Source organism: Budorcas taxicolor, chromosome X (genome assembly GCF_023091745.1).
Source record: "Budorcas taxicolor isolate Tak-1 chromosome X, Takin1.1, whole genome shotgun sequence".
Taxonomy (NCBI): Eukaryota; Metazoa; Chordata; class Mammalia; order Artiodactyla; family Bovidae; genus Budorcas; species Budorcas taxicolor.
The window spans coordinates 91,914,669-91,939,301 of record NC_068935.1 but is presented as its reverse complement, the minus strand read 5'-3'; the positions used below and the strand labels follow the sequence as shown (position 1 = coordinate 91,939,301).

Genomic DNA, 24,633 nt, shown 5'->3' with positions numbered 1-24,633 from the left:
TGCAGCCAGTAGATGACTTTTTTCTGTCTTTCTTTTCACTCCTGGTAGGGCCTGGTTTCTGAGACCGGTATACGACTCAGGCGGACGCGCCAGAGAGTCACCGGTGGGGGTCGTTGGGAGACGTCCCTGACCCCAGCGTGGAGGGATGGAGTGCCCCTGTTCTCTGTAGACCATAGCGGGTCGCTCCCGCTGAACGGCTAGAGGCCGTCATTGTTCAGTTTTACCTCCGGACTCCCGGAGGTGTATTTCTCCTGTCTGTCTGTTTGTGTGGCTGTTTGTATTGTCTGTGTTAATTTATCAACATCTGACTGATCCCGGGACGATGGGGCAATGCCATTCTAGCCCCACACCTCTATCCTTGGTTACTGATAATTTTAAGGAGGTCAAGATGTACGCTCATGACCTCAGTGTAGAAATTAAAAAGAATAATCACTTTTTGCACCACAGAATGGCCGACTTTCCATGTAGTCTGGCCCTCAGAAGACACCTTCAACTTGGGAACTGTACACCGAGTCCGGGATATCATCTTCTGACCGCGGATCGGACACCCTGACCAAGTTCCCTATATCATAGTATGGGAAAATATCATATTGCGCCCCCCTTCTTGGGTAAAACCTTTTTTGCCTCAACAGGGATTTTCTACCGCTTAGGTGTTGGTGACACGTGTAGGAAAGAACCTGAAGAATCCCAAGGAATCTGAACCAACAGCGCTGCTATACCCTATCTTGCAGGGGGGAACAGAAGAAGAACTTCTCTTTCCTCCCCCTTACCAACCCCCCGAACCGCCACCGGCCCCCACCATTCCTTCACCCAGGGACGAAGCACAGGATGGGGGGGGGGGGGCCCGCGCAAAATACTTGCTATCGGTGAGCCAGGTCCCCGGAGGGGCCGGCAGACTTAACTGTTGTCCTCCCCTTACGAGTGGCCGGCCCCCGTGATGAGGCAGGAAACCAACCTCATCAATACTGGCCCTTCTCTACTAGTGACCTATATAACTGGAGATCCCAGAATGCTAAGTTCTCAGACAACCCTAGAGACCTAACTAACCTTCCAGAGACTGCTTTTTACTCATCAGCCCACCTGGGATGACTGCCAACAGCTGCTCCAGATTCTCTTCACCACAGAAGAGAGAGAGAATACAGAATGAGGCCTGTTAAAAGGGTCCCGGGGCAAATGGAGAACCCACCAATACAGATGAAATTAACACCTCTTTTCCTCTATCGCGACCTGACTGGGATTACAATACGGCACGAGGTAAGGAGAGGCTCCGGGTCTACCACCAGACTCTTTTGGGGGGGGCTTAAGGCAGCTGCATGGAAACCTACTAACATAGCTAGAGTGGGAGATGTTCAGCAGGGCCCCACCGAGAGTCCAGCAGCCTTCCTGGAAAGGCTAATGGAGGCCTTTAGACAATACACCCCCATGGATCCAGAAGCACTCGGGCTTCTTTGATAATGCATTTTGTCAACCAGGCGGCTCCCGACACTAGGAAGAAGTTACAAAAACTTGAACGCCTGGGTGAGAAGAGTATCCGGGATTTAATAACAGTAGCAGAAAGAGTCTACAACACCCGAGAAACCCCCGAGGAAAAACAAGCCAAATTGGGCAGATCGCCAAACCCGTAACATGGCACGCATCCTGCTGGCTGCAACAGTTCCTGACTCGGGAGACAGGGAGTGCCAGTTGCACCACCTGGCTGCTGAAGGTAAGAACCGTCCCCGTATGCAACCAGCATTAGGAAAAAACCAATGTGCGTGTTGTAAAGAGGAAGGACATTGGGCCAAGCAATGCCCTAAGAAAAAGAAGGGACCACGGAAGACCCCCATCCTGGCCATCGAAGAACTGAGCAATTAGGGAGGACGAGGTTCGGCGCCCCTCCCCAAACCCAGAGTAACCCTAAGAGTGGAGGGGACCCCGATTGACTTCCTTGTCAATACAGGGGCTCAATATTCAGTTTTGCTAGAGCCCCAGGGAAAACTGGCCAGAAAGACCTCTTGGGTGCAGGGGGCTACTGGAATGAAACAATACCAATGGACTACCCGAAGATCAGTGTACTTGGGTGTGGGCTGGGTATCCCACTCTTTCATGGTCATTCCGGAATGCCCCTTCCCGCTGTTGGAAAGAGACCTGTTGACCAAAATGGGGGCCCAGATTCACTTCCTCCCGGGGGAAACTAAAATACTTGACCAGTTGGGCAGACCGATTCAAGTACTGACAATTCAATTAGAAGGTGAATATCGGCTGCACCAGAAACCTATACTGCCTCCGGTAGACATTCGAAAATGGCTAGATGAATTCCCTGAGGCGTGGGCCGAGATGGGGAACCAGTTTTGCCGAACACCGCCCTCCTGTATATGTAGATCTTAAGCCAGGGGCTGACCCCGTCCAGGTCCGACAATACCCGATGACCCTGGAGGCCCGACGGGATCACCCCCCCTATCCGCAGGCTCCTAGCCCAGAAAATCTTGAGACCCTGCCAGTCGGCCTGGAACACCCCCTTGCTCCCTGTCAAAAAACCAAATTCTCGTGACTATCAGCCAGTGCAGGATTTACGAGAAGTCAACTGCCGAGTTTTAGATATTCACCCTACAGTGCCGAACCCATACAACCTCCTGAGCTCTCTCCCACCGGACCATCACTGGTATACGGTCTTAGATTTAAAGGATGCTTTTTTCAGCCTCCCCCTGGCGTCCATGAGCCAGGACCTTTTTGCCTTTGAATGGTCTGACCCGGAAGAAGGAATCAACAGCCAGCTGACCTGGACCCGGCTGCCACAGGGATTTAAGAATTCTCCCACCATCTTCGATGAGGCCCTCCATGAGGATCTGGGTGAGTTCAGACAACACCCCCAACTAACCTTGTTACAATATGTAGATGACCTCTTAATTGCAGCAAAGAACCAACAGACTTGCCTTATGGGCACCCGAGAACTATTGCAGACCCTTGGAAAATTAGGGTACCAAGCCTCAGCCAAAAAGGCTCAGATATGCCAACCAGAGGTCACCTACTTAGGGTATGTATTAAAGGAAGGACAGAGATGGCTGTCAGAGGCACGAAAGGAGACGATACTCAAAATCCCTACCCCAGATTCACCTCGAGGGGTGAGAGAATTTTTGGGGTCCGCTGGGTTCTGCCGTCTTTGGATCCCAAATTATGTGGAACTGGCTAAACCCTTATATGAAGCCACAAAAAGTACCACCCCTTTCAGTTGGACAGAGCAGATGGAGACCGCTTTCAAGACTATTAAAATGGCCCTGCTGTCAGCCCCCGCCCTAGGGTTGCCTGACGTTACAAAACCCTTTCTCCTGTATGTAGATGAAAAACAAGGAGTGGCAAAGGGGGTACTGGTGCAACACCTGGGACCTTGGAAGCGGCCGGTGGCTTACTTGTCTAAACGCCTAGACCCCGTGGCATCAGGCTGGCCCCCATGCCTCTGCATGATTGCAGCAGTGGCCCTAATGGTCAAGGATGCAGATAAACTGACACTGGGGCAAGAGTTGCATATCACTGCCCCCCGTGCCATTGAGGGCGTCCTAAAACAACCCCCAGATAGGTGGATCAGCAACGCTCGGCTGACCCACTACCAGGGATTACTGCTAAACCCCTCCAGAATCATCTTTCTGCAGCCTACTGCTCTCAATCCGGCTACACTGCTTCCTAACCCGGATTTGGAAGCCCCAATCCATGACTGCAGCAACATACTAGCCCAAGTACATGGAACGCGAGAGGACTTGCAAGATCGCTCTCTAGCAGATGCTGAAGTTACCTGGTATATGGATGGAAGCAGTTTCGTCAGAGATGGGCTCAGGTATGCAGGGGCAGCCGTAACCACAGAAACCCAAATCGTGTGGGCGGAAGCACTACCTCCGGGCACTTCGGCTCAAAGGGCTGAACTAATCGCCCTAACAAAAGCCCTCCAGTTGGAAAAGGACAAAAAATTTAACATCATTACCGATAGCCGATACGCCTTTGCTACTGCCCATATACACAGAGCCATCTACAGAGAGAGAGGCCTCCTCACGGCCGAGGGTAAAATGATCAAAAATAAAGAAGAAATAAAAACCCTCCTCGCGGCATTATGGCTGCCTAAAAAACTAGCCATAATACACTGCCCGGGACACCAAAAGTCAGACACCCTGACCTCAAAGGGAAACAATTTGGCAGACAGAGCAGCCCGAGTTGCAGCCCAGGGCACCGTGATAGAAGCCACCCTTCAATTGCCCGACCCCGGGAGCCCTGTTGTGCCAGCTTTACCCAACTACTCACCAAGAGACTTAGACTGGATAAAAAGTGTGCCTATGACCCAACAACTGGCCGGGTGGTGGCGGGCAGCGGACAGCTCCCTGATCCTCCCGGAGGAACTAGGAAAGCAGGTGTTACTGAGGATGCATCACGCCACTCACCTGGGAACCCACAAGATGCAGGACCTGATTAGACATGCCAAGATTACCATGAGAGACGTCAGATCGATGATAGAAAATATCGTATCAACCTGCAAGGCCTGCCAACTCACCAACGCTGCCCGTCACCCAGCCAACCACGGGTCTAGAGAACACGGGAGTTGGCCAGGAGCATACTGGGAGGTGGACTTCACTGAGGTAAAACCGGGTAAATGTGGATACAAATATCTACTGGTATTCATAGATACCTTCTCAGGGTGGGTAGAAGCTTTCCCCACCAAGAGAGAAACAGCACAGGTGGTGGCCAAAAAGCTGATTGAAGACATCTTGCCAGGGTTCGGGTTTCCTGCACAGGTGGGGTTGGACAATGGGCCAGCCTTCGTATCTCAGGTAAGCCAGGGGGTAGCCCAGGCTTTGGGGGCTAGGTGGAAGTTGCATTGTGCTTATAGGCCCCAGAGCTCAGGACAAGTAGAGAGGATGAATAGAACACTCAAAGAAACATTAACAAAACTAGTTGCTGAGACTGGCGGGGACTGGGTGGCTCTCCTCCCCTTTACCCTATGCCGGGTGCGAAATTCTCCCTACCAACTGGGACTTACCCCCTTCGAAATTATGTATGGGATACCCCCCCCCCCAATAATTCCTAACCTAAAGATAGAGGTGCTAAAAGAGATAGATGATCAAAGATTACTCTTTTGTCTCTGGTCCTTACAATACTCCCACAGGAACACGTGGAAGAGGCTCAAGGCATTATATGAATCAGGCCCACCACCTGAACCCCACTGCTACCAGCCAGGAGACTGGGTGTACGTGCGCTGCCATCATCAAGAGACCCTAGAGCCCAGGTGGAAAGGGCCCTTCCTAGTTGTCTTGACGACACCCACTACTCTCAAGGTTGATGGCATATCCACTTGGGTTCACTACACCCACGTACGGCCTGCGGACCTGTTCGCCCTAAGGGAAGAATTCCTCCCCCAATGGAAGACCAAGCTGGACAAAACAAATCCACTCAAACTCAAGCTACAAAGATGATAAAAGTACTGTTTATACTGTTGTCTCTATGGCTTAGTGCTGCCGCTAACCCTCATCAACCAATGAACCTGACTTGGATGATTCTAAGCGCAACTATGGGAGAAGTAATTAACTCCACCTCGGCCATTCATCCCAAAAACACCTGGTGGCCAGACTTGGAATTCGACCTTTGTCTTCTGGCCGTGGGATCATGGGACATTGGCGAATGGGAGGTAAAGATGCCTGGCAAACCCGAATGTGGGGCTGGCATTGATAGGTGTAATACTCGGCCCCCCACTAACTCAGGGCCTGGATGCAGCCACTACATCCAACGGGCAAGCTTACGGGAAACACCCTTCTGTGTGTGCCCAGGAGGGAGACGGGACCGGGCAACCATCAATAACTGTGGGGGCGCTGATAAGTTTTATTGTGCCGATTGGGGATGCGAGTCAACGGGGATGGTCGATTGGGAGCCCCCTATTCGTGGTGATTTGATTACCTTGGGTCGTGTTCCGGGGCCCACTGAGTCAACTGGGGGACATGGAAGGGAGTCCCTCATAACTGGGCCTTGTATGAACTTTCTTTGCAATCCAGTGAGGCTCAAATTCTCAACTGAAGGAAAAAAGTTCCCCGGTTGTGAAGCCGGACAATCCTGGGGCCTCTGGCTATATCAGCCAAGATATGACAATGGGTTGCTGTTCACCATCGGGTTGAAAGTAGGAACCATACAGATTGGTCCAAATCAGGGCATAGGGCCCAATTCAGTCCTAGTGCCACGAGAGCCTACACATGCCCCCATTCGGCCCGCCCACATCCCCGCTCGAGAACCTAACCAAATGCCTCCCGGGCCCTACATTACTAATACAAGCAACTCCCCTCAAGTTAGCCTTACGGGACCTAACATTAAGGATGATGAGGACCCATTATTTAATATGATAATCAACTCCTATAGGGTCCTAAATTCCACTCGCCTGGACCTGACTGGCAGTTGCTGGTTATGTTATGACATCAAACCCCCCTATTATAAAGGTATAGCTGTCCCGGGAGTTTACATTCAAACCAAAAACCACAAAGCTTGCCGATGGCAGCAGAAAGGAGATGCCAGATTAACCCTCCAACGAGTAACCGGGCGGGACCTTCGCATAGGAAATGTCCCCCAAACTTACCAACACCTCTGCAATTCTACAGATTCTATAGCGACAACCGGGTACCTGGTGCCTCCCCAGGAAAATTGGTGGGCCTGCTCCACAGGCTTAGCCCCCTGTATTCACAGGCAGGTGCTAAATGACTCCAAAGATTTCTGCGTATTGGTACTATTAATCCCCCGACTGTTCTATCACTCCAATGATGAAATCCTCCCGAAACTAGAAGCTTCACACCGGTCCAAGAGAGAGCCAGTCTCAGCCTTAACCCTCACAGTCCTACTGGGGTTAGAGGCAGCTGGGGCAGGAACTGGGATATCCTCTTTAATAGTGCAAAATCAACACTATCCTAGCCTAAGAGCAGCCATTGATCTTGATATCAAAAGACTAGAAAGCTCAATCAGCCACCTCCAAGACTCACTGAGTTCTCTGGCAGAAGTGGTACTGCAGAATAAAAGGGGATTGGATTTGGTTTTTCTCCAACAGGGGGGCCTATGTGCTGCGTTAGGAGAAGAATGTTGTTTTTATGTGAATCACTCGGGGGTAGTCAGGGAGTCCCTGGCCAAGATAAGAGAAGGGCTGAGTCAGAGAAAAAGAGAAAGAGAAATGTCTCAAACCTGGTTTGAATCCTGGTTCAATTCATCCCCCTGGTTCACAACTCTCATATCCTCCTTGGTGGGGCCCCTGATTATCTTGTTACTATTGCTCACCTTTGGGCCATGCTTACTAAACAAGTTGGTGGCCTTCATTAAAAGCTGCATCAACACGGTGCAGCTCATGGTACTCAGATCCCAATATGCGGCCCTACAAATGGTCCCCTTAGCAGGAGACAATATAGAGCTGACCCCAGACCCATGATTGGGTCTGTCCTGGATCCTAGAGAAGGGGGGAATGAAGGACCTAAGCTACTCCATTTTGTTAACAGAAAAACTCCATTTTGTAAGGTTCCAGGAAAAGAGCCTTTGAAAATCCAAGAGCCTTTGGAAATCCCCTGACCTCACCCCACCACCCTCGAGCCAATCGGACCCCAGACCAAAATCTCCTGACTTAACGTGGTCTACCTAGGTAATGGGAACCAATCAGAACCCATGGCCAGCCCGGGAAATGGGAACCAATCAGAACCCGTGGCCAGCCCGGGAAAATAATAACCAATCAGAAACCAACACCTAACCCTTCCACAGAAGGTAACCAATTAGACATCTCCCAACCCGGAAACTCCCGTTTTTCAAATTTCTCACGTGAGAATACCCTATATAAGCAATGTAACCCAGAACTTGGGGCTCCTCCCTACAGCCGCTGCGTCGGTATCGGTGGGAGCCCCAGCTCGAGCTTGGTAATAAAAACTCTCTTGTTTTTGCATCGGATATCGGCTCCCTGGTGGTTATTGGGAGATTTCGCGACTTGGGCACAACAAAAACTCATTTGTAAAACTTTTATAGTTGGTTCATTATGGCTATAGATGTCTTTTCCTTGCCTTTGCTCTCTAGGTGTTGGGTCTCAGAATTTGATAGTGGGAGCCTTGATAATCTGTTCATCTTTTAAACCTTGCAAATAAAGATGAATAAATGTTCACATAGACATCAACTAGTCTAACCAGATGGACCAAAGAGGTCACTTTTCAGAACCTATTTTCATATCTAAACTGAGTCACTGCAGACTAATACAGAGCTCATCCTTTTCCCAAAAAAACCTACTATCTCTGCAATACTTTTAGGGTTTGACATCATTGGGAAGGCACAGTGCAATTTAAGAAATAGATTGTTACATCCACCATGGATGGAAGAGTACTTATTCATAGTGATACATGTGCCTTTCCTTTTTCACTAGTTTCATATTCCTAGGCTTTCCTTCTGTTTTTGTGGTGCTTATAAGGAAAACAGGCAGGATCCAATAAGAAAGTTCTAGTCAGTTGAAAAGACTTTAAAATCAGAAAGTTTCTTGCTGTCATAGGATGAGCAAATGAGGGATTAACTGCAGAAACTGGACATTCAAAATACCTCTCCTAAAAACCAGTCCCACAATCCTATTTTGGCAGAGTATGTGAAGAGGAGACCCAGTTTCTAAATGAAGAAACTTTGCCTTTTCTCTCTCATGTTGAAAAGTTGACATATAATGTAGGTGATACCCTGTCCCTTAACTATGCCTTTTTTAACTTTGTACATGTTGAAAGAGATAATATCTTTCGAGGAACATGTGTCAAGCAGGAACCTTGGCATGGATTTGGTTTCAGTTGTTTTAAGGCATAATGAAATGCCTGTATTAGCTTTCCAAACTTTATATATATATATGAATACAACAGACTGAGGAGCTAGATCTTCTGCTGTACCCACATGCCTAAAGCTATCATTAGTGTCTTGGACAAAGTGGCAAAAGATAACATAAAATCTTTGTTGTGAATTAGTCAGTAGGGTCTGACACATGCTAACAAGGTTCCTGACTAGTGCCTTAGTATTTCAGCACGTTAAGCATGATAAGGGCTTCCCTGGTGGCTCAGACAGTAAAGCATCTGCCTGCAATACAGAAGACCTGGGTTCGATCCCTGGGTCAGGAAGATCCCCTGGAAGATCCCCCACTCCAGTACTCTTGCCTGGAAAATTCCATGGACAGAGAAGCCTGGTAGGCTACAGTCCATGGGATCGCAAAGAGTCAGATATGACTGAGCAACTTCACTTCAAGCATGATAAAATTCAGTCAACAATAAAGTGAGTGTTTCAACTAGAAAAAAGAATTTGATAGTGGGAAATCTTTACATTTGGCCTTTAAAAGTTACTGTTAACTGAGGACCTATTAGGTACCAAGCACAGTACTAGGTTTCTCAGGTGATGCTAGTGGTAAAGAACATGCCTGCTAACGTAGGAGACATAAGAGATGCGGGTTCAATCCTTGGGTTGGGAAGATCCCCTGGAGGAGGGCATGGCAACCCACTCCAGTATTCTTGCCTGGTAAATCCTATGGACAGAGAATCCTGGCAGGCTACAGTCCAGGGGGTTGCAGAGTCAGACACTACTAAAGTGACTTAGCACAGTACTGAGAATTAACTTTGGCAGGTTGATGAGGAGTCCAAGCCTATGGCCCTTTTATGGAGGAAGTAAGCATTCTTTTTCACATTCTTTTGCTGTGGACAAGTAGGCCTTGTAGGCAGCAGTATCTCTTGTTCAAGGACATGCCTCTTTTTGAGCTTTGGATATATGTTATGGAGGAAAGTCTGGGTAAAAACTTCCACAGCCTTGAGCTCTGGGTTACCCTGTTCCTTCTGACTAATCTCATGCTGATGTCAGGATGTATGTTACAGGAAAGGGTCAGCAAAGTTCTCACAGCCTTGAGGTATTTTTTTAAATCTATTCTCAGACGTATATAAGGCCCTACTTAAATTAGTGAGGTGGGTACTCTTCTGCCCCCTTCTGATATCTATGTCAGAAGCTTTTGCTGTCACTTTCACTTTAAATAAAATCTACACAATGCTCTGAGTGACTGAAACTGTCTTTGGTCCCAGAGTTAAATCTCCTTCAGAGACCACCAGCAGCACTGTTCACTGTTTACCACTAAGCTATCATCTTGGGTGCTCGTCCAGGATCTTCAAGAAAAGGTAAGGACACTTGGAGCTCTAGTTCTTTTGTTGTCCTAGTAAACACGTTTTCTGCTTTGTTAACTCTACAGTGTGCCTGTGTAAATGATTGACTGAAAGCCAGAAATGCACAAAACAAGTGCAAAGCAAGAGTAGAGCCCAGTTTGTGTTTCCGTGGCACCTCATAATGACTGAGGGCAGCCCCAAAAGGGGAGCCTGTCAGGGATTTATACTGACGTGGTGATACCAAGAGGCAGCCAAGGGTAGTGGCCAGAAATGGGTGAAGTATGTGGACCAAACTTTCCTTCCTTGGTCACGTTTTCCTGGTCTTTTTGACCATTTTTTAACTGCCTGGAGAATTGAAACTACTAACCTAATCTGTCAAATCATAGACTTTCAAGGGACTTGCCATCCATTCTGTTACTGTGTACTATTACTTAGACCTCAAATTTGGATTGACAGTCACAAAGCACCTAGTCTTGCTAGAAGCCAAAAGTTACACCTGGATTGTCTTTTCATGCGCTGCAGACAGGAGCACAGTTGGGAGCTGGGTGGAGCTCTGACTCCAGGAACATTTCTCAGGCTAGAGGTTGTTCCCTTAGCTACCTGCCTCGGGCCAACAACCTGAAAATGAATCCTTGTTACAGCTGTGCATCTGGTCTATATGGATGGAGGCACTGCTGGCAAATGTGAGATTTCTGAGGATACGGATTGGGAATTCCAGGACCTGGTCAGATTGGAAGTGCAATGGGCTTCATTTGGTAAGGCTGGCTCTTAGCAGACCAGAGGAGGTTCTCCAGTGGCTTTTGTCTCAACTCCTTAGATATTCTTTCTGTGTAATCTGTGGAAATGAACTGGAAGGATTGGCCCCAATAGCTCAACAAAAATCACTATTTCCTCGCTGGCTGGCCCTTCACCACCTACTTTTTTCTTATCATATATCACCCTGGGTGGCATCAGAGGAGGAGCAGAAATCATGCAAAGGTTTTAATGGTGAGGAACTGGACATCAATCTGAGATGCCATCAGGACTACCCCTGCTGCATCTCCACTCCACCTCGGTGGTAGAATGGGGAGGGATGGTAATGAGACACCTGCATCGGTAAGTTCAATTTAGTTCAGTTGCTCAGTATTGTCTGACTCTTTGCGACCCCATGGACTGCAGCACACCAGGCTTCCCTGTCTATCACCAACTCCTGGAGCTTGCTCAAACTCATGTCCATCGAGTCAGTGATGCCATCCAACCATCTCATCCTCTGTTGTCCCCTTTTCCTCCTGCCTTCAATCTTTCACAGCATCAGGGTCTTTTCCAAAGAGTCAGTTCTTCCCATCAGGTAGCCAAAGTATTGGAGCTTCAGCTTCAGCATCAATCCTGCCAGTGAATATTCAGAACTGATCTCCATTAGGATTGACCGGTTTGATCTCCTTGCTGTCCAAGGGACTCTGAAGAGTCTTCTCCAACAGCATAGTTCAAAAACATTAATTCTTCAGTGCTCAGCTTTCTTTATGGTCCAATTCTCACATCCATACATGATTATTGGAAAAACCATAGGTTTGACTAGACCTTTGTCAGCAAAGTAATGTCTCTGCTTTTTAATATGCTGTCTAGGTTGGTCATAACTTTCCTTCCAAGGAACAAGTGTCTTAATTTCATGGCTGCAGTCACCATCTGCAGTGATTTTGGAGCCCAAGAAAATAAAGTCTATCACTGTTGCCATTGTTTCCCCATCTATTTGCCATGAAGTGACGGAACCAGATGCCATTATCTTAGTTTTTTGAATGTTGAAGTTTTAAGCCAGCTTTTTCACTTTCCTCTTTCACATTTATCAAGAGGCTCTTGTTCCTCTTCACTTTTTGCCATAAAGGTGGTGTCATCTGCATATCTGAGGTTATTGATATTTCTCCCAGCAATCTTGATTCCAGCTTGTGCTTCATCCAGCTTGGCATTTTGCATGATGTACTCGGCATATAAGTTAAAAAGCAGGGTGACAATATACAGCCTTGACATACTCCTTTCCCAATTTGGAACCATTCCATTGATCCATGTCCAGTTCTAACTGTTGCTTCTTGACCTGCATACAGATTTCTCAGGAGGCAGGTAAGATGGTCTGGTATTCCCATCTCTTTAAGAATGAGTGTTCAACAGTTTGTTGTGATCCACACAGTCAAAGGCTTTAGCATACTCAATGAAGCAGAAGTAGATGTTCTTCTGGAATTCTCTTGCTTTCTCTATGATCCAACTGATGTTGGCAATTTGATCTCTGGTTCCTCTCTGCCTTTTCTAAATCCAACTTGAACATCTGGAACTTCTCAGTTCACGTATTGTGAAAGCCTCGCTTGGAAAATTTTGAATATTTGCTGGCGTGTGAGATAAGTGCAATTATGCAGTAGTTTGAACATTCTTTGGCATTGCCTTTCTTTGGGATTGCAATGAAAACTGACCTTTTCCAGTCCTGTGGCCACTGCTGAGTTTTCCAAATTTGCTGGTATGTTGAGTGCAGCACTTTCATCATCTTTTACGATTTGAAATAACTCAGCTGGAATTCCATCACCTCCACTAACTTTGTTCATAGTAATGCTTCCTAAGGCCCACTTGACTTTGCACTCCAGGATGTCTGGCTCTAGGTGAGTTACCACACCAGCGTGGTTATCCAAGTCATTAAGATCTGTTTTGTATAGTTCTTCTGTGTATTCCTGCCACCTCTTATTAATATCTTCTGCTTCTATTAGGTCCATACTGTTTCTGTCCTTTATTGTGCCCATCTTTGCATGAAGTTTTCCCTTGGTAGCTCTAATTTTCTTGAAGAGATCTCTAGTAATTCCCATTCTATTGTCTTCCTCTATTTCTTTGCATTGATCACTTAGGAAGGCTTGCTTATCTCTCCTTGCTATTCTTTGGAACTCTGCATTCAGATGGATATATCTTTCCTTTTCTCCTTTACCTTTCACTTCTTTTCTCAGCTATTTGTAAGGCTTCCTCAGACAACCATTTTGCCTTTTTGTGTTTTTCTTGGGGATGGTTTTGATTACCGCCTCCTGTACAATGTTACAAACCTCCATCCATAGTTCTTCATGCACCCTATCAGATCTAATTCCTTGAATGTATTTGTCACCTCCATGGTGTAATTGTAATGGATTTGATTTAGGTCACACCTAAATGGTGTGGTCTAAGTGGTTTTCCCTACTTTCTTCAATTTACGTCTGAATTTTGCAATAAGGCATTCATGATCTGAGCCACAGTCAGCTCCTGGTCTTCTTTTTGCTGACTGTATAGAGCTGCTCCATCTTTGGCTATGAAGAATATAATCTATCTGATTTCGGTATTGGCCATTGGGTGATGTCCATGTGTATAGTCTTCTCTTGTGTTGTTGGAAGAGGGTGTTTGCTATGACTAATGTGGTCTGTTGGCAAAACTCTGTTAGCCTTTGCCCTGCTTCATTTTGTACTCCAAGGCCAAATTTGCCTGTTACTCCAGGGATCTCTTGACTTCCTCCTTTTGCATTCCAGTCCTCTATGATGAAAAGGACATCTTTTTTTGGTATTAGTTCTAGAAGGTCTTGTAGATCTTCATAGAATTGTTCAACTTCAGCTTCTTCAGCTTTAGTGGGGCATAGACTTGGATTACTGTCGATAAGGGACAGGTTAACTCTGGCCAGGGAAGGAAGCTTAGGTGGAAGAACTGTCTACACCCCTATCTAGAGCAGGGAGGGTCACCTCTGGTAGAAAAAAGCCACGGCACTGGGTGCTGCTTTTTTCTCTTACAGATGGGAGCTAGCAGTCCTAGAACTACCCCTTTGAATTGTATCTTGGAAAAACTGGGATAAGTTTCATCCCCAGAGCCCCAAATGTCCCTTATATACAGGCTTTCTTTAAAAGAAGACCTCACTTGCCCAGAGAGACAATCCCTGCTGGGACAACATCTTATCAATCAGTCTACCCCTGTCATCAGAGCCAATTTGAACACTCTGGTTTAAATTTTAGCTATGAAACTGTGACTACAAAAGGAAGAGATGACGTTTTTGACACTGAATGGCCATGATATTTTTTAGACTCTGGAGAAAATAGGTTAAAATGAAATCTTTTTGAAATTGCAAAACCAGTTCTTCTAGCACATGCAATTAGGAAAAAGCTGACTTGTTAAAATACTTTTTTTTGGAGCTCCGATCCTGCCTGAGAAACAGAAAACATGCCTGGGGAAAATCCTGAAGTTAACTCTTATCATGCCCTTGAGATACACAGCCCACTCTGTCTGGAACTCCAACCATGAGCAAGTTGGCAGAACTTCAAGCCAAGAAAAAAAGGGGGGGGGGGGTGCAAAGAGACATTTTATATTTCAAGTGGAAAACTGTGAGGTCTCTGTGTGTGTCTTCGTCCTTGGACAATATTGCTGAAGCTTAATTGGCCTAAAGAGAAGTAAGCACTTAGAAATCAAACAATTCTAAATTCAAAAAAATTAAACTAAAATGAATTTCAGGCTTGTGTGAACTGGGAAATATTCACTATTGAATTAATATCTGGTATTGATGTTTGTTTATTGACCTAATTAACATAGACATTGTGGAGACGCTTTTGCAAATGACATAGCTTTGGGTGATTTATATTTACTGATCTACAAAATGATGATATAAAGTACAGTTCATGGTTGCTGAAGGAAAGTAAGATGTGTGTTTTCAATAAAAAGCTATAAGAAATGAAATTACATTCTATTAAGAAAAAGAAAGTAAATCTGAACTTAGAGGTAGCTGTTCTCTGAATGGGCAAATAAAGTGATGAATACAGAAAATACAAAAAAGGTTTGTGACAAATGAGAAAAGATTTGTGGCAAGTAGAAGAGAGTTTTGTGCAAGATACAAGTTTCTTAAGACATTAAACTGCCTTTGAGGCCTTTTATTGTTACTTTGACTAAGTGAACAACTATTGTTTCACAGTGAACATAAGCTGGTACCAAACTGGAATTTGGTTTTCTCTCCGATTAAAAGAACAAAGTTTTCTTGAAATATGGCTTTTGATAATGGACTATGGCACACATAGACAAAGCTCATTCTGCTTCTACAAAATTAACCCCTCATCAGGGAATTTAAAATGGATAAAGAATGGCTGTAAACCAAACAGTCAGGGCTATGGGAGGTCCAACACAGCGCTTGGCTTTTCCTGGCTCCCTGACAAACCTCACTTTTATTTGCTAGACTAAAGCCTTTCCTGGCTGCGGGGTTAATATCTCACAATGGGAAAGAGTGGTTAAAATGTGTTTTCTGCAGTCTCCAGTGATTGGGGCACCCACTTTGCTGGACAGATCATACAGACATTGGCAAAAACTTCATGAGCTTCTCGAAGACTATTGCTTTCACTGATGTCCTTGGTAATCGGGCAGGAATGGCAGAATAAAGGGGTCGGTTGCATAGGATTGAATAGACTGCAAAATATGACTACAATTTTCATGACTTTTTGTCTAATGTATTACTGTCTTCTAATCTTTGTTTTCAGATATAAAGAAGCTTCTCAAGTTACTGATGGTTTAAAACAATTTAATGATTTACACCTATGGGTAAAATTAAAACATTTTTCTTCTTTCTCTGCCTCGTCCCTCCAAAGTTGGAGACACTTGGGTTCTGAACAGCCTTATCAAGGTAAAAAAGACTGTGTCCCAACATATACAGAAATCTCAAAGTATACTGGGGAGCTCTAAAAGAAAAATCCACCCAACTGATGTCAGGCCTATGGCATCTATCATGTTTCACTGAGTATTACATTCTAGTTTTATTAATTAAGGTCTGTATTTACTGACTCACTTCTGAGTTAGTTCCTTGTGGTTATGTTACATTGCTAAGAGGTTTAATTAAGTTATTAAAAAGGACACTCTGAGTTTGTTTCTAAAGTTTATCCCAGTAACCAGTCTTTAAATAAAGATCAGATGCTCCAGGATCTACAACCAGAAGATTAATAGCAGGCTATAGTCATTTAACAAACTAGTCAGATGACCTGGAGATATCACTGGGCTATACCTAATTAAGTTCTTGACTTAAGGTCTTACTTGTGATTTTACTATTACTGCTAACTATATTGTTTTCTATATTGCCTGTTTCAAGAAGTGTTGTCCCTTACATTATCAAGTATGTGATGGAGCCACTGATATAATGATGGTGTGCAGTTCCATATAAAATCCATAATTATAATGGTGTGACTCTGTATATGAAAAGAAGCAAGAGGGAATATTCTCCTGGACCAAGAGACTAGTAAGACAGGTGGGTCCAGAGATTTTGCTACTCACAGGGCCTAGTACAGTAACAGCACATTGATTGGCCTATCAGTGAAATCTTCAACAGACCTGGTAATGAGCTTTCCCAGAACTGTGGGACAAGATGGTCATGAAACACCCCCAAACCATGGTCAAACTCATGGCCATAAAGGGGCCCTGTGACTGGAAATTGGCCCTTGCCATCTGCCTCTACAAAGATTAAATCATGTACACTACAGCTGCTGACCTTCGACATCCTCTGAAAGGAGTTCAGGGTGAAAATCAGAGATTAGACACTTGCTCTGTGCTCTGAAAAAAAAATGGACAAAACAAGCCTTTGAATAGTCAGATATTTTCAGGTAAAAAAATTTTTGAGCCCAAATTCTTGCATTTTCTCATACCTAGAAAAACACTATCTACAATTGTTAATAGTAACAACTACTTTGGCTTATATGTTAATACCACAATAAGAGGCTAAAGCCTACTTGGACAAACTTAGACAACTAGCTATGACCATAGTGAAAGTGAAAGTCGCTCAGTCGTGTCCGACTCTTTGCAACCCCATAGACTAACAGCCCATGGAATTCTCTAGGCCAGAATACTGGAGTGGGTAACCTATGAGTATAAGTCTCCCTAAAACAGCTGTATACATAAGGGTTCAGACTCATTCTTCTAAAAAGAAATGGTAAGATTTATTTTGTCTGTTAAGGTTCAGGTTGTCAGTCTTTCAACTACTTCTAACTGGGTTTGTTATACCCACATTCAAAATGTATATGAACATGCCAAATGGCTCCATTCTTATAAATAGGGCAGCCCAAATGTTGACTATATCTAAACCAGGATCAAAGTTACTAGCAAATGTAACCTGATTCTTACTCTTGCTTGGACTGCTGATTACAATAATTCTCTTACTGATTTTTGGTCTTTGCCTTTTAATCTACTTGTCTAGTTTGTTCTTTCTGAAGGATACAACAGCTTCCCATACAAAGTAGCAGTGATGCAGAGATTCTGGTCACTCTTCAAAACTGGACTCCCCTGATGTTCCACTCTGGTCGTAGATATAATCTTGGTTTACAAGCTCTCCTTGGTGAAAAACTATCTTGACTGTAATACTTGTAATCATTCTGATTTTGCTGTTTTTTCCTTACATCTGTAACTGTGTAATGAGATTTGTTTCTAACCATCTGAAAACATTTAAATTACAAATGATTGTTCATGCTCCTACAATTTCTACTGCCTCCTCTAGCTATTACTTGGGATCCTTGGATCAGAAACCCTAAATAAAGGGGCAATGAGAATATGTTGCTTCAACAACTTAGGGTCTGCCCCCCTCACCTGCAGGAAGCAGTTACTGACAGATTTCTCCACCCCTTTCTCCTCAGCAAAAATATTCTCCTAAAAGAAAAAGGGGAGAAGGAGAGAGTTAATTTAGGCAGGTTGATAAGCAGTCCAAGCCTAAGGCCTCTTTATGGAGGAGGTACACATTCTTTCTTTTTCACATTTTTCTGCCCTGGACAAATAGGCCTTTGTAGGCAGCAGTATCTCTTGTTCAAGGACATGCCTCTTTTAGAGCTTTGGATGAATGTTATGAGAAAAGTTCTGGGTAAAAACTTCCACAGCCTTGAGCTCTGGGTTAACCTGTTCCTTCTGGCTAATCTTACGCTGATGTCATCCCAGGATGTATGTTATGGGAAAGGGTCAGGACAAAATTCTCACAGCCTTGAGGTATTTTTTATCTATTCTCAGCAGCTAGTTGAGAAGTATATAAGGCCCAGCTTAAACCAGTGAGGTGGGTATTCTCCTGCCCCCTTCTGTTGTCTATGTCAGAAGCTTTTTCTGTCACTTTCACTTAAAATCTACACAAAGCTCTGAGTGACTGAAACTGTCCTTCAGAGACCACGAATACAGCAGCATCACTCACCTCTAAGCTATCAGTACTAGGCTCTTGTACATTGTTTCTAAACCTTGAACAACTCTGCAAAGTAAGTACTATCTTCACTTTACACATGGGCAAACTGGTTCAGTGTTACATAAGTTCACATACAACTAATAAGTGATTAAAAACCAGAGTTCTAAATCTAAGTTTGTTTTGACTAAGTAGATAATACTGAACCCTGCTCAGCATTCCTTCCTCCTATGGCAGCAGTTAAGCCTAGTTTTTTCCCTTTTTGGGGAACTACTCTTCCCAATCTTGGGATAGAGGTGGACTGACCATCAGTCACATGGCTTCACCTCCCCCAGTGCTGGGATGGGTATATGACCCAAGCAGCGCCAATTGTGTTATTGGCATGGACTTGAAGGAGAACATGACCAAGAAGGCAGATATCTCTCCTAAAATCACAAGCATTAAGAATAATGTGAGCCTGGAACATTGTCTTCTATTTATATCTTCAACTAATCTTTATTTGTGTGTAAGAAATAGGAAAATTCTGTGCTCATTTACTAGGAGCAGATGCAGAAAGTGATCTTTTTGAGGGATTACTATGTGCCAGGGGGAATTCTAGGCACTTTATACCTTTTAAATTTTTTCATTTTATTATTAAGTCGTTATACATTTATAATCTTTAACTCTAGAAAAGGAGAATGTATCAGTTGGATAGCCTAGATTTTGCTGCTACGCATGTATGCATGCTCAGTTGCTCAGTTGTGTCTGACTCTTTGTGACCCTTTGGACTGTAGCCCGCCAGGCTCCTCTGTCCATGGGATTTTTCAGGCAAGAATACTGAAGAGGGTTGCCATTTACTCCTCCAGGAGATCTTCCTGACGCAAGGATCGAACCTGTGTCTCCTGCATTGCAGGTGGATTCTTTATCGCTGAGCCATTGGGGAAGCCCTTTGCTGCTATAATAATCCCAAAATCTCACATAATAAAGGTATACTCCTTGCTCATTATGTCCAGCATAGATTGGCAGAGGAGCTTTGTTCATCCAAAGCCACTTGAAAACTCAAACCAACAGAAGCCCCATCACTGAGTTAGGAAGGGATGTGACCAAAACACACACTGATCCTTACAGCTTAAAATGTCACCCATCACTTCTCTCTTCATTACCCAAGAATTGGCCCACATGGTTGCACCTAATTTCCTGGAGGTGGAAAGTACAAATCTACTGTGTCCCTGAAACACGGAAGAAATAAGTTTGCTGAGTCAAAATAATAGCATCACAGGGAGAAATGACCCATTTCTGGGTAGATTTGATTCATTGCCTTTTTTCCCCCCCGGGTTGGCAGTTTATTAAAAAAAAAAAAACACAGTTATCTTATTTTCTTCCTTGCCCATCATTTTTCTTAACAGAAAAAGTTATAGAAAACTGGGGAGGGGAGTTATATTATCTTTGCAGACTGATATATTTGTGGACGACTTGTGAATAATAACAATGATTCAAAAGCTCCTAGGTTTACTCCTGAATCCTTTGCAAAGAGCAAAGGACAACACAAGAAAGAATTTTGTTTACAACAAGCTCGTAATACCACATTGATTATGACAGTGCAGTGGTTACGATTATGTTCATGATAGGATATTCCTTGCCCAAACACCAGACACTGCTAAAATCACTTGGCTGCTTACAAACTGAAGGAACCAGTGCAAACAGTCATCTGTAGAGCGGGAACCAGAATGGGTAAGGCTTCTCTGGCGGTGAGACTCTGACATCAACAGCTTCTCACCTGGGCCACCCTCCCTCACTTCGAGTCCTGGTCTTTGGTTTCATCTAAGAGGGCGGAGTGGATCCCCAGCTTTTTGAGTTCTTCCACCAGGTCCTCGTTCTGGTGCATCTGCGGGAGAATGTCACAGCACCCCACCGCCCACCACAAACTCGCCGTTGAGGTACACTTGCAGGATGGTGGGCCAGTTGGAGTAGTGTTTAATGCCTTTCTGGAGCTGGGGGTCATCCAGCACATTGTAGGCCGCATAGTAGCAGATGCCATGCAGCCGGAGAATCTGCACCACCGCGTTGCTGAAGCCACACTGGGGCTGCTCCAGCGTCCCCTTGAGGAAGACCACCACCTTGTCCTCCACCAACACGTCCAGGTGCTCAGACAAGCCGCTGCCGCCCTCAAGCCGGGGCCCCACAGGCCAACGCCACCCGGCCCAGGGACCCGCTCCAATTAATTGCCTTTTGATTGGTTGCCACTGCCTAACCACTTGAGTTATTATACCTAAAATTTATAATGGAATAGTAAAGCACTCATTCCCATTCTAGTGTCATAGGGCGTCTCTGCATGTGCACTGAAGTGGATATAATCTGGGGGTAAAGCAAGCATTGAGTTTAGCTCCCCCTAAACATAGTGTATGTAAAATGCCTGGCATATAATGCAGCCTCAATAAATGTTAGCTGTTACAGGTTTGGCCAGGGGGTAGGGGAAAGAGTTGTCTAAGCTCCAGGTCCTGATTTCCTCATAACACATTTCTCCCTAGCCTATAATCTGGCATCAGCCCTTCTTATTTGAATGTGGCTGCTTCCAAATGTGACGTGTGCGCCCTGTCACCAAGTCCACAGTTTTCATACAGGCATCTCGCTGAGGCCTTCCACAGCAATTGACGTTGAAATACAACCCATTTGTGAAACTCTCTGGCTTCCTTGACACTTCTCTGCTGTTTCACTTTCCTTTTTTGACTATTTAAAAATATTATTATGTACTATTTAATAAGGGCTTCCCAGGTGGTACCAGTGGTAAAGAACTTACTTGACAATGCAGGAGACTAAGAGATGTGTGTTTGATCCCTGGGTCAAGAAGATCCCATGGAGGAGGGCATGGCAACCCACTTCAGTATTCTTGCCTGGAGAATCCCATGGATAGTGGAGCCTGGTGGGCTACGGTCCATAGTGTCACAAAGAGTCGGACATGACTGAAGCGACTTAGCACACACATTATTTGATAAATGCAAAAGGATATGTAACATTTGTTATGAAATTCAATAATAAACAACTTTCCTGAGCCCACTGCCCAACCTAAGAACTATCCCCTCTCTGCCTTCCCCAGAGGTAACCAGTATTTTCACTTTTAGTTTTCATTCCCTTGATTTCTTCTGAAATAGTTATATCACATATGTAATTATTTTTGAACAATATAGTGTTAGATTGTACTTGCTTTCTAATTTTATAAAAATGTTATTTTATGTAGGTTCTGCAACTCTCTTTTCTCATCCAACCTTTTTTTCCTCTAAAATACTAACACATTGCTGCTATAGCTGTAGTTAATTTTTCACTTCTATATAGTAATACCACAATTTATCTACCCATTCTTTTTTTTTCTTGGAGTAAAAGTTTATTTGACCAAAATGTAGAAAAAGTGATACTATTACATATGATGCAGTTGCAAGAACCTAAATGAAAAGTGTGGGTTTTATTCAGTTGCACAATTTGCTAGTGTATTTCTTGCATAGTGTGGTGCTTAATAAATAGGAGTGAGGGCAGAAGATTCAGATAAGCTAGAAGCAGTGTGATTTTTTAGTCAGAATTGTAACCTTGAGTTGGCCCCCTCACTGCTGGGCAATGTGGAATGTTTCAGCTCTGAGATGTTAACTGAGAAAGCAGAAATATAACAAAGCTAAAACATGCAGCCCTGTCTACAAAATACTACATTTCCAGTTTAATCAGGAGTTTCTTGGTTTTTTATTAACTTGGTCCTGAAGAAGGAATTAAAATTCTAAATAAGTAAATCTCCAATTTGCCATTTCCTCAAGTATAGAGGCGATGAAGTTGGGTCAATTACTTCTTTCATTTTTACTTTGTAGTCTGAGAGGGCCATTCTGTCCAATATTTGTTCATAGAAAAACAGTCTTGCTCAGTTACTGATGGCAAAGCAGTCTTTTTGAAAAAGACAGCTTCTCCTAATAGGACTGAATTATCCAACATTCATTTCTCCTGAGTGAATGGCCTCATATCAAAGCAGATAAGCATGTGCCATTACTGGAATAAGACATCAGCTCCTCAGAGAACAACTTTAGAGTGAAAGAAACATATAGAAGAGTATATCAAAGATCAGTCCAGAAAACATTTGGGTAATTATTACGACTCTTTTCTAAGCATTCTCACACTGACTGCTCAGATAATGTTCTGAATGGTGCAGTGTGGAAAAAAGCCAGGATAATGAGGTTAACCTCTTGGTAGTTTATGATTTCCCACAGTAACTTCACCTCCCCCCGCTTTTTCGCTCTGGTGGAAAATCACCACCCATTTTAATGTAGGGTTGGGAAGATCCACTCGAGATTTTAATATGATGATCCCTGGCCTCCTACAGTGTGACCAATGGTGGAATTCTTCAACCTTTTAAACTGACCCATGACCAGATGTTGGAATCTGTGTTTTGAAAGTGTGAGTTTGTCTATTCTCCCAGGAACTAAATGCCCTCAGTCTTAAAAGAGAGTATGCTCAATATGAAATACCCTGCCTACCTTAAGAACATATGCAAGGTAAGGATAAAAATAGATCTGAAAAAACTCGTGCCACTTGAAAAAAAGAAAGGAGTAGATTTAACTGGTGCTCTAAGCTTCTCTGATACAAAATATTTTTCATGTATTCATAATTTCCTTGACATTTCCAGCAAGGCGGGGAGGCAATAACAAAAGAAACTTCTTACAAGAGAAGAGAAAGACACGGAGCTCTAGAGTTTCTGTTGGAACAAGACTCTTCTGTTTTGGTTATATACAGTTTAGTTCACTCAGTGTCTAATCCAGTGTCTGAGATAAGCCCCTGTTCTCTTCTTTGGCCTGGGCAAGTTTTTCTTCCAGGTCATCAATTGTCTTTTCCAGTTTCACAACTGTTCTCTGCAAATTTGGTATGGGTCTCAGCCTCTTTCAGTTTGTCAGACAGAAGTTTAATTTCTTCTTCATATTTGTCCTCCTTTTCAGAATATGTTAAAGATGCAGCCTCTAGCAACTTCAGGTTGTTAGTGACATTCTTTGAGTTCTTCCAGGTCACCACATTTTAGTTCAGACACCTCACACTCCTCCACCCTCTCCAGCTCGCCCTCCAGGATGACCAACTTACGAGCTACCTCCTTGTATTTGTGGTCGGTATCCTCAGCAGTGTGCTTGGCCTCTTTAAGCTGCATCTCCTGATTCTCCATCTTCTCATTTTTCATGGCTGGGTTTTCTATCACCTTCATCCCTCTCTCAGTCACATCTGCAGCCTTTTCTGCCTCCTCCAGCTTCTGCAGGGCTGTGGCCAGTCATTCCTGAGCCCTGTCCCACTCCTCCTCGACAAGCTGGATGTGTGGATTGAGAGCTGCCACGTCATCTTGGTCTTTCTCATGCTGCTCATGCTTGCTGTCCAGCTCCTGCTGCAAGCCCTGCGTGCGGTCCTCCACCTCATCTGCTTGTTGCTGCAGAGCCTGCATCTTGCGTTTCACCGCCTCCAGGGAGTTGAGGCCAGCCATGGCACAGAGGTGTACACAGTGGGCCAGCGGTGGGTGCTCAGCTCTGGTCAACTCTAGCAAGCTCTACCCATTATTATTTCCATCAATGTTGCCATAAATGCTTGTGTACATGTCTCCTGCTGGGACCTAAGGCAGGCAAATGCTCAGTTTTATAAGATAGTTACAAAATTATTTTTAGAAGTAGTATTAAATGGGAATAGTAATGCCTGCTTTACCTCCCTTATAGGTAGTTGTAAGAGTAACACAAGCTAGTGGATGTGAAAACACATTACACATTAATACATTAAGATGGCACAATTGGCATGCTGGTTTTGAGTCCAAGCTCAGACTCCTGAAGAGTGTGTCATGTGCATACTGGTTTCAAGGACCAGAAAGACTGACTGTTCCATATCAATTTAAAGTATTTCTAGAATTTTCTCATGATAAAGACTAGACTCTTAGATTCTGAGGCAGATGTCTGTTTTGCTACCTGATCAGCAGCCTTTCCTCATTTCTTCCAATAATAGCACCTCAATTTTCTGAAAAACTACCTCTGTTCCATTTTTGGAAGTGTTCTGAAGTGCCCCGCTCTCCCTAGCCAGCTCACTGTGGTTTATTACTGCTATTGTCATGGCTTTGTTTCTTTGCTTTATCTTGCTTGCTCTTTAAAGACTTTTTCCACTTCTAAGTCCAGCATGATAAACTGATTACAAAAATGGTCACAGCTGTTTACACCTCCCTGTATTTACACCTTTTGCAGCTCTTCCCTTTAAGAGATGGTATCTGTTTCTCTACCCTTCAAATCTAGAATAGTCTTGTGTTTTCCTTTGATCAATAGAATGTTGCAGAAGTGATATTATGTCAGTTCTAAGCCTTGCATGCTTCTGCTCACTCCATTGGACCCCTGGAGTTACCATGGGAATGAG

At 44.3% G+C, this 24,633-nt stretch overlaps 1 protein-coding gene and 2 pseudogenes across 1 annotated transcript; 1 reads left to right on the top strand and 2 right to left on the bottom strand.

Moving 5' to 3' along the window:
* Positions 1–322: 322 nt before the first annotated feature.
* Positions 323–5,432, top strand: LOC128069573 (uncharacterized). The gene is given in 8 exon segments (XM_052662713.1): positions 323–409; positions 1,055–1,125; positions 1,127–1,292; positions 1,294–1,429; positions 1,432–1,609; positions 1,611–2,318; positions 2,320–2,418; positions 2,420–5,432. Coding segments are annotated over 8 exon segments (4,458 nt in total).
* Positions 5,433–20,029: 14,597 nt separating this feature from the next.
* LOC128069572 (glutaredoxin-related protein 5, mitochondrial-like) lies at positions 20,030–20,862 on the bottom strand (annotated as a pseudogene).
* Positions 20,863–22,991: 2,129 nt separating this feature from the next.
* Positions 22,992–23,728, bottom strand: LOC128069833 (tropomyosin alpha-4 chain-like; annotated as a pseudogene).
* Positions 23,729–24,633: the final 905 nt, after the last annotated feature.